Source organism: Propithecus coquereli, unplaced genomic scaffold (genome assembly GCF_000956105.1).
Source record: "Propithecus coquereli isolate 6110/MARCELLA unplaced genomic scaffold, Pcoq_1.0 Scaffold14, whole genome shotgun sequence".
Taxonomy (NCBI): Eukaryota; Metazoa; Chordata; class Mammalia; order Primates; family Indriidae; genus Propithecus; species Propithecus coquereli.
In genome coordinates this window covers 15,118,206-15,129,258 of record NW_012138302.1, presented here as the reverse complement: position 1 = coordinate 15,129,258, position 11,053 = coordinate 15,118,206, and the positions used below count along the sequence as shown (strand labels likewise).

General features: G+C 38.5%; 1 protein-coding gene across 1 annotated transcript in view; it reads left to right on the top strand.

The window, feature by feature from the left end:
- Window positions 1-11,053, top strand: part of ZYG11B (zyg-11 family member B, cell cycle regulator) — a 75,440-nt gene that overhangs the window by 56,592 nt on the left and 7,795 nt on the right. The window contains exons 11-13 of the mRNA XM_012639497.1: window positions 2,605-2,802; window positions 2,976-3,028; window positions 4,726-4,823. Coding sequence (XP_012494951.1) covers window positions 2,605-2,802; window positions 2,976-3,028; window positions 4,726-4,823 — 349 coding nt within the window. The remainder of the gene's footprint in view (window positions 1-2,604; window positions 2,803-2,975; window positions 3,029-4,725; window positions 4,824-11,053) is intronic.

Sequence of the window (11,053 nt, the reverse complement as noted above, 5' to 3'; positions counted from 1 at the left end):
TTTTATAGAGGGTACAGAGAACTAAATAGTCAATTGTAATACAATTATAATAGCCAATTGTGTACTACTTTTCATTTAAAATTTCTATTAATTTTGATTTTCTAAAATAAAAACTGGTTATTTGTGTGCTAGATCCCTTAAAATCATTCTAAGAAAACATTCAAGTATATGCCAATAGTATAGTTGACCTAGAATATTTCTTTCTCATCTTCTGGTGATCTGTGGTGAGTGTGTGGTTGTGATTTTTATATGGCCATGGCCTTTTCTGTTTCCTCTCCTATGTCTGTAGCTGAGAAAATTATTAGTTATTTCTTGCTCTTATTTATTTCCTTCAGTTAAGGAAAAATATCATAGTATATACATTTGGGGGAATACCTCATTCCCATTTCCAAGTCAGAAGACAATGTCTCTACTACTCTCGTCTCCTTAAACTCCCAGTCAGGTCATGCTTCTGTTCGAGCAATGTGTATTGGCAGTAATGGGCTAGCAGAATGGCTGTGATTGACTCTCTTCCACCCCCACCAAAGCGATATGTCCTTCTCAATATAGGCTTGGTAAAATACCTTAACCATACAAGGCAAACATTTTATAAGAATGAGCATGTATAAAGTGACAGGAGGCTTGTGTTCTCACAACATGTTCAAATGTAAGTACAAAGAGCCATTCCAAATTTAAATATCAATGAGTTTTGGATTACACACAGCTTTGGCTCATCTTCGGCCCTATTCTGCCATCAGCACGGATCAGCCAAAGCTTTGATCTGACCCGTTTAGAAATAGCCTTTGTATGTGAAGACGAACGCATGGTTGCAGTGGGTTTTATACATACATTGTCACTTATTACTGTAGCTTATTTTGATTCAGTGACAGATTGTCACATATTTTGAGTTTGCTTAAGTTATAAAAGTTTTTATTCTTTCTTGAAACTAAGTAGAAAATATATTATTTCTGATATATTGGGGGAAATCTATATTTTGGTTTTGTTGGCATTAGTAGGAAGCACTAGAGAAGCTACTCAATATGAATTTATGCTCTTGTCAGTCTGTGACAACTCAGTTGTCTTAGAATTTTTATTAGGCTGTTTCTAAATTTCACAAATCCATGAATAGGTGGGCTTACAACATGTAGGCTGGAAATATTTTGATTTTTCATTTTTTTCCCCAAACTCACCCCTTCTCAGTGTCAGGAAAACCTCCTTGGAGTTACCATTTTACTAAGAAAGGTGTTTGAGTTTGTACTTGTGTGTGTTACTGGAATATTTACTGGGCAGAAAACATTCTTAGAATTTTCAATTTGATCTGGGTCTCCTTGAAATAGGATCACAAGGTATGTGTGAAACTATTTGGTTTATGTCCTTTACCTTGAAAAGTATAGTAGCCAATTTGAAATTACCTAGATTTACTTTGTGAAATTTACCATTTAGTTCTATGTTTGGACTCATACTTCTTTTTTAAAAAACTGGTGAATTGGTGGGGTCTTGACCCATGTTTTTAGAGTTTTGCTAGTATATACATAGTATGCATTACATTTAACGGGTCATTTATTATTGATTTTTTCTTTCTTTTTTTCCTCACTTTTTTTTTTTAACTCCTTTGAGACAAATGGATATTATTATTTTTCTCTAAAGAATCTTATACTGGGCGCGGTGGCTCACACCTGTAATCCTAGCACTCTGGGAGACTGAAGTAGGAGGATCGCTTGAGCTTAGGAGTTTGAGACCCCGTTTCTACTAAAAGTAGAAAAATTAGCCAGGCATTGGGACGCATGCCTGTAGTCCCAGCTACTTGGGAGGCTGAGGCAGGAGGATCACTTGATCCGGGAGTTTGAGGCTGCTGTGAGGTAGGCTGATGCCATGGCACTCTACTCAGGGCAATGGATGAGACTCTGTCTCAAAACAAACAAAGAAAAAAAGAATCTTATACTTTGCTCTTGTGTGCAATTACTTGCAGATCAAGTTGCTTCTTTTGAAGCTTGTTCATCTTACCCTAGGGCTAATATATAATTCAGCCCCACTACTGTCAAATGCTTTGCTTATTATGAGATCTCTTCACTCTGGCTAGTGGGAATGTGAACTATTTCTAGCCCTGTGTGACTTTGGGATTTGTTTGTGTACTACTTTCTGGTAGTTCTTTCCCTAGCCTCATGGAGTTTCACCCCACATCATTACTCAGCCAAAGATTTAAGGGGACCCCTGTAGAGGTTGTGTGCACTCTCTCACTCTCTCTCTGAGTGTGTGCCTTTTTCCTTTCCAGTACTCTGTTCTACAAAGTTTTGCTCCTTGGCCACCCTGAAATGTGATCTCTGTCTCAACAAAACTACCAGGTTTTCTTTAGGTTCCCCTTCATTGCAATCTGGAGACTGCCCCATTTGAATACTTTCTTTCAGGGAAATACTTTACTCTGACCTTCCTGCATTGCCTGTTGTCTAGGGTCTGAGAACAGTTCTTTTAGCCATTTACCCTGCATATTACTTTAAATTATTTCTTTTTTTCTTTTTTTTTTTTAGGCCCCTACCACCACCACCACCACCACCCACCCACCAGTCTCTGAGGCAGGGTGGGAGTGGAGGTGTACTCACTTAATTTTTATATCTTCTTTTTTTCCAGAACAATATAGCTGAAGTACAAGAATTGCATTCTGAATTAATGTGGAAGGATTTCATAGACCACATAAGTAGTCTCCTACACAGTGTTGAAGTGGAAGTCAGTTACTTTGCAGCTGGAATTATTGCCCATTTAATATCGAGAGGTGAACAAGCTTGGACATTGAGTCGTAGCCAGAGGAATTCTCTTCTGGATGATTTGGTACGGTCACTTGGTGTTTTCTGGATGATTTGGTACAGTCACTTGATGTTTTCTGAAAGCATACTAACAAACAACATTCACAGTAGTTAAACTATCAGAGCCTCACAATGTAATAAATAATGCAATGCTAAATAAGTATTATAATCCTTTCTTGTGTGTCTTGTGTCTTCTAGCATTCAGCAATTTTGAAATGGCCAACTCCAGAGTGTGAGATGGTAGCATACAGGTAAAACAGTAACCTAGTCATTTTGCCTGCATAGAGATCATTTCTACTAGATGCATAATTTTTCTCTCAGGCATCTATCTTAGTAGTGACTTTCAAAGAAGCAAAGTATTTTGACTTCTTTCTGCCATTTGTCATACGTCCTTCCTTCCTTCATTCCGCATTTATTGAAGACAACTGCCCAAGTGCCAGGAATTTGTTCTTTGCTCTTGAAGTCTTTTTTTTTTTTTCCCCCCAAGACAGGGTCTCACTCTGTTGCCTAGGCTAGAGTACAGTGGTGTCATCATAGCTCACTGCAACCTCAAACTCCTGGGCTTAAGCGATCCTCCTGCCTCAGCCTCCCACACAGCTGGGACTACAGGGCACACAACTACACCAGGCTAATTTTTTCTATTTTTTTGTAGAGATGGGGTCTTGCTATGTTGCTCAGGCTAGTCTTAAACTCCTGGCCTCCAGGGATCTTCCTGCCTCAGCCTCCCAAAGTTCTAGGATGACAGGCATGAGCCACTGTACCTGTCCTGCTCTTGAAATTCAAAGATGAACAAGACATGGTACCTACACACAAGAATCTTATATCCTAGTGAGGGAGATCAAATGTGAATCAGAGGCCAGCACGGTGGCTCACACCTGTAATCCCAGCACTGTGGGAGGCCAAGTCAGGAGGATTGCTTGAGGCCAGGAGTTCGAGACCAGCCTGAACAAGAGCAAGACCCTGTCCTAACAAAAATTTTAAAAATTAGCTACATATGGTGGATACTTAGGAGGCTGAGGTAGGAAGACTGCGTGAGCCCAGGAGTTGGAGGCTACAGTGAGCTATGATTGCACCACTGTACTCCAGCCTGGGTAACACTTTTATTGTGGGGGAACACAATGAGACCCTGTCTCTTAAAAAAAAAAAAAAAAAAGTGAATCAGGTATAAATCACCATTAGGCTAGATGTACATAGAATATTATGAAATTAAAGGTTAAAGCACTTACATCCACACTGGAAAATGGTCAAAAGGTTCCAGAGGAAGTGAGTTGTGAGCTGAGTTTTGAAAGCTAATTAAGTAGAGGTAGGAGATTTTAGGAAGAGAAAATAATATATAAATGCAAGGAGGTCTAAAACAACATGACACGTTGAAGGGACTACAAGTAGCACCAGATTCAGTTGGGGAAAATGCATAGTGAATGCCTAACTCTGTTTATGACAGGTGACTTCATAGCTAAGTTATTAATTACCTGAAATATTTCAGGTTGCTGCATAATTAATCTCATTACAACTTATTTTTGTTGTTTGCTTCATAAATGCTGATGCTGCCAACATTTTTGACTTCTCGAACTTACATTCGACCTATTTTTGTTTATAACAGTAAAAATAGAAAGGATAATTCATGGTGTTCTACCAGTTAGTTATCACCTAACTTCTCCATTTCTTAGTTTCTAAACTGAGGTCTACTAGTCTTCAAATGTAGCTTTTGAACAATTTTTTTTCTCTTTTAGTACTGTGTTCTTATCACCTTCATCTTCTGTACTGAGACATGTCTGAATGCAATCTTCTCTTAAATGGCTAAGACAAAGAAAAGGTGTTCTATAGTTGATCTATATTAATCTAGATATAATAGGATGAAATTTTGAAAATGAAAAGTTTAAGAATCACTGCTTTAGAAAGTAATGCTTAGTATAGGATGTAACTTTGATTTTTTCTTTTGAAACTTTAGGTCCTTTAATCCATTTTTCCCATTACTTGGCTGTTTCACAACACCAGGAGTCCAGCTATGGGCAGTCTGGGCCATGCAACATGTCTGCAGCAAGAATCGTATGTACCACAAAAGACAACTATGTTTTCCTTTTTCAAGTGAAATTCTCCTTTCACAGGAAAGCCATTTCTAAATTGTAAGGTTGAAGTGATTTTTAAGGACACTGACTTTCGAAAATACAGTGAGAATCTTTGGTTATAAACCAAATGTGTTCTTTCAGAATGAGTTTGACAGTACTAGGTACTGAATAACACTGGTGAATGAGACCACTGTTCTAACCTCATGGAATTTAAAGATTAAGAGCCTACCGTGAGGGTAGGTGCAGTGGCTCACGCCTGTAATCCTAGCACCCTGGGAGGCCAAGGCAGGAGTATTGCTTGAGCTTAGGAGTTCGAGACCAACCTGAATAAGAGCGAGACCCCGTCTCTACCAAAAATAGAAAGAAATTACCTGGTCAACTAAAAATATACGGAAAAAATTAGCCAAGCATGGTGGCACATGCCTGTAGTCCCAGCTACTCGGGAGGCTGAGGCAGAAGGATTGCTTGAGCCCAGGAGTTTGAGGTTGCTGTGAGCTAGGCTGATGCCACGGCACTGTAGCCCGGGCAACAGAGTGAGACTCTGTCTCAAAAAAATAAAATAAAATAAAATAAAAAAATAAAATAAAATACTAAAAAAGAGCCTACTGTGAATCCATTTGTTGAATAAAAAGTCTTAAGTAGATCTACTGTTTATGATACATTCCAATGTCCAATTCTCATCTGTTCAAGATGTAACTCTGAGCACCCATGGTCTCTGGAGAAGCAAAGCATTTAAATCAGGTTTCATATCATTCTTTTTTAAAGGTTGTGATATAACTCTTTTTCAGTTATTTATTAATATAAACTCATTCCATGAATGATGTGACACAAGAAACACATAGAACCATTTTCATAGTAAAGTATAAATTAATAGTTTTTTTACATTAAAAATCAGGACCAAGAACAAATAATTTTTTAAAAAATTAAAAGGTAGAGGGAAAAATAGTAGAATGTAGACCCCGTAGGCCATACATAATGATTCATATACTTTTTGTGGCTGGGCTGCAAATAGTAAGCTACATGGTTCTCCATATAAGGGGGGAAAACATCCTACAGGGAGCAGTAGGGAAATAAAGCTTTTACAAGCAGTTAACTACAAATTAAATTTCTATATAGGACCTTAATAGGGGATGTATTATAAAGCACCTTATATAGGAGATGTGAGAGTTGTTTCTAACAATATATTTATAGCGATGGCAGTAACATTTTGTGAGATTATTTCTTGTGTTCTTTGATGAAAACTAAATGCACAGTCTGAACAAAAGCAAGACCCCGTCTCTACAAAAAACAGAAAATTAGGCTGGGTGCGGTAGCCCATGCCTGTAGTGCTAGCATTCTGGGAGGCCAAAGCAGGAGGATTGCTTGAGTTCAGGAGACCAGCCTGAGCAAGAGCGAGACCACTGTCTCTACAAAAAATAGAAAAAAATTAGCCGGGTAGTCCCAGCTAGTCAGGAGGCTGAAGCAGGAGGATCACTTAAGCTCAGGAGTTTGAGGTTGTAGTGAACTATGATGACACCACTGCACTACAGCCTGGGCAACACAGCAAGACCTTGCTAGGAAGGAAAGGAAAGGAAAAGGCAAAGGGAAGGAAAGGAAAGGAAAGGAAAACTCAGCGCATACCCACAAAAAGGCAACTCAGTAAAAGCCCTTCTGTGTCAAACAGAGACGGTGTGTTTAGAGAATGGGATGTGAAAGAGAAAACTGCTTTGTATCCACCTAAAATCCCACCTGGAGGCTTCTCTGGCCCCTCCTACTAAATTACCCAGAAACAGAGTTGTTCGTTCAAAAATATAAGACTGCCTCTTTAGCTACATTAAACTGTCTCTGCTCCAAAACCTTTTTACCATACCCACAGGTTCTGAGAACTCTCTAGTTTTAAGAAACTAGTCTATCCCGTCATATACCCAGCTTCTAATCCCTAGGCTGCTTTCCTCATAACTCAAGGAAAGGACCTTTCACAGCTCAGTAGGAGATAATAGTGCATTTTCACATAAGTATTTATTTTTGTGACTACTTTCAGGTATCAGTGTTCTTTCAAGTTTACTCTATAGAATGACAGTTCCAAAGAACTTATTCTAAAATGCACTGTAATTTGGGGAATGTCAGAATATTTTATTTCTAATTCAGGTAGTTTAGGTTCCTACTTTCTTGCTTTCTGGGCTTATTTTGTTTATATTTAAATGGAATTTACTTCTGTTTGTATTAAAATGCCTTAATGCTGCTTATAGCTTTTAATAATTAAGAGATAGAGGTTGAGTATCCTTTATCCAAAATGCTTGGGACCAGAAGTGTTTCAGATTTTGAATTTTTTTGGACTTTGGCATATTTGTATATACATAATGAGATAATCTTAAGGATGAGACCCAAGTCTAAACACAAAATCCTTTTATGTTTCATATATACTTAATACACATAGACTGAAGATAATTTTTTCATTCTTTTCCTGATCAAATAGCTCAGATTTTAACTCTGAAGATAATTTTATACAATATTTTAAATAATGTGAGATAAAGTGTGGAATTCTCCACTTGTGGTGGTGTGTCAACACTCAAAAAATTTTGGATTTTGGAGAATTTTGGATTTTGGATTTTCAGATTAGGGATGCTCAACCTGTGGTATAGCATGATGTTTAAGAGCATATAGTAATCTACCTGGATCCAGATAGCATCCAGCACTTACTATGTATGCTACCTTGAACAAATTATTAAGCCTTGGCCTTAGTTTCCATATCTGTTAAATGGGAATAATAATAGTACCTATTTCACAAATTATAATGAGCATTTTTTAATATTTTATAAAGTTTATTTTGACATAATTTGTAATAATCACATAATCTTTATTGGGTGTATCAGTTTCCTAGGTCAGCTATAACAAAATACCACAAACTGGGTGGCATAAAACATCAGAAATTTATTGTCTCATGGTTCTGGATGCCAGAAGTCTGAAATCAAGGTGTCAGTAGGGCCATGTTCTCTCTGATGGCTCTAACAGAGAATCCTTCCTTGCCTCTACTAGCTTCTGGTGTTTGTCTCTTATCCTTGGAATTCTTTGGCTAATAAATGTATCACTCAAGTCAAATAGCCACCTTCTCCCTGTGTATCTTAACATTGTCTTCCTTCTGTGTGTGTCTTTTTCTGTGTCCCAATCTTTCCTTTTCATAAGGATGCCAGTCATATTGGGGCCAATCCTAATGAGCTCATTTTTAACTTGACTAATTATTAATACATCAGCAATGACCTTTATTTCCAAATAAGGTCACATTTTTAGGTACTGGGAGTCTTTAACGTATCTTTTCATGGGACACAATTCAACCCATAACATATGGCTATACACTTATTCAATGAATTTATCAGTAATTTATATAAGCACTTACCTATTGATGAACATTTAGGTAACCTACTTTTTCATTTTAAAATTATATTGAGGCCGGGCACGGTGGCTCACACCTGTAATCCTAGCACTCTGGGAGGCCAAGGGGGTAGGATTGCTTGAGCTCAGGAGTTCAAAACCAGCCTGAGCAAGAGTGAGACCCTGTCTCTACTATAAATAGAAAGAAATTAGCCAAACAACTAAAAGTAGAAAAAATTAGCCGGGCACGGTGGTGCGTGCCTATAGTCCCAGCTACCCGGAAGGCTGAGGCAGGAGGATCGCTTGAGTCCAGGAGTTTGAGGTTGCTGTGAGCTAGGGCAGACGCCACGGCATTCTAGCCCAGGCAAGAGAGTGAGACTCTGTCTCAAAAAAAAAAAAACAAAAAACACAAAAACAAAAACAAATAAATTAAAAAAAAATTATATTGAAAAGCTTGTTTTTATAGAGATACTCATTCCAACATTATTTATAATAGCAAATAACTCTTAGAGGTCCAGCAATAGGTAAATGTTAAGTAATGTTGAAATATCCATACAGTGGAATATTTTCATGTCATTATAAGTGAAGAAGACATAATAAGAAATTACATAAGCAAGAACTTATATTCTAACTATACCAGACTAGCACTTCAGCTGTAGAAAAACTGAGGGAGAAATTTGAAACTCTTTTCAGCTTAGACAAAGGTAGCAAGGATTCTGATCCCTGAAAGAAGAAAAACAAATGAGCTTCACTTTCTCCCTGATTTTCTTCCTGTAAGCATTTACTAGACCCTGGCTGTCTTAGTCAATTTTGTGTTACTATAACAGAATACCCGAGACTGGGTAATTTGTAAGGAACAGAAATTTATTTGTCATAGTTCTGCAGGCTGGAAGTCCAAGATTAAGGCACTGGCATTTGATGTCTGGTGAAACCTTTCTGACTGTGTCCTCACATGGCAAAATGCTAAAGAGCAAGCTAGCAAGGTGGCAGAAGGAAAAGCTGGCAAGCTAGCCAAATGCTGTGCCTTAATCCTATTAGCAAGGAAGGAGCCCTCCTGGCCTAATCACATCTTAAATGCCCCAACATTTAATGTTGTCACATTGGCAATACCTGAATTTTGGAGGGGACACATTAAAACCATAGCACTGGCATAAGATGGGGGGAACCAAGCACTGCACAGCAATTTCATTAAGCCAAGGAAACAGAGATCAGAGTTTGGCAAGACCGGGGTGCCTGGAATTGTGGGCAGGGGCAGAGTAATGCAGAGGTGGCAGCTACATCTAGAAAGCACTCTAGAAATCTTTATAAGGGTCCCTTGTGTCTTTAGCTAAATACTAAGCTGTGCATGCCTAGGGTGAGATCCCTTGCAGCCTGGGAAAGTACAAATACCAAGGAGCTGCTAACTGAACAACACCTGGAGCTCACACAGAGTTGGGAAATATGTGAGTTCCAAACAGAGTGGAAAGAACAATACCAAGGGCATTCAGTAAAGATGCCAGAAAAGGTTAAGGTTAAACTAGCCCCAAAATATTGGCCACTTTGGGCCAATGTTAGCAACAGTTAAACAGTCTTGAAATGATCAAGCTGCTCTGCAAATAAATAAACTCTACCATAGAACAACTAAGCACTCTTTAAAAAAAGACAACAAAATCTAAACACTCAACAACATGTTTAATGTCTGGTAAAAATTACTAGGTGAAGGAAGAAGGAGAAAATGTGATCCATAACCAGGAGGAAAATCAGACAATTAAAAGAGACCCAGTGTATACACAAAGAGTGCAATGCGTACCACCCGAAGGATGGACATATTTGAAACTCGGACTTGGGGGGAGGGGGAGGCAAGGGCAACATACGTAACCTAAACATCTGTACCCCCATAATATGCTGAAATAAAAAAAAAAAAAAGACCCAGAAATGATGGTGATGATGGAATTTAGCAGAAAAGGACTTCAAAATATTTCTTACAGATGTGATATAAGATTTTAAAGACAACGTGAACATTAAGAGAAAAAAAATACGATATAAAAAAGTAAATCAGAAGTCCTAGAGCTAAAAGCTTTGACTGTCTGACCTAAAAAATACCTAATGAGCTTAAGGGCAGAAAAGATAACACAGAAGAAAAGATCAGTGAAATTGAAGACATAAAAATAGAAACTGTCCAAACTGAAGCATAAAGAGAAAGAAAGCTGGAATATAAAAAAGAAAGAACAGGCCAGGTGTGGTGGCTTACACACCTGTGATCCTAGCACTCCGAGAGGCCAAGGTCAGAGGATCGCTTGAACTAAGGAGTTCGAGACCAGCCTGAGCAAGAGTGAGACCCCATCTCTACTAAAAAAACAGAAAAAATGAGCTGGGTGTCGTGGCACGTACCTGTTGCCCAGCTACTTGGGAGGCTGAGGCAGGAGGATTGCTTGAGCCCAGGAGTTAGAGGTTTGAGCTACAATGATGCCCCTGCACTCTACCCAGGGTGAAAGAGCAAGACTCTGCCTCAAAAAAAAAAGAATGGAAACTTAGTGACCTCTGAGATAACATCAAGTGGCCTAATGTATAATTAGAGTTCAGTAGTGGAAAGAAGATGAACAGAAGAAGATTGGAAAAAATGATGGTTGAAAATATCCCAAATTTGATTAAAACTGCAAAAACCACAAATGGAAGAAACTCAGTGAACACCACACAGAATAAACCCAAAGAAAATCATACCAAAGCTTATCATAATCAAATTGCTAAAGGCCGGCGCAGTGGCTCACGCCTGTAATCCTAGCTCTCTGGGAGCCCGAGGCGGGCAGATTGTTTGAGCTCAGGAGTTCAAAACCAGCCTGAGCTAGAGCGAGACCCCGTCTCTACTAAAATTAGAAAGAAATT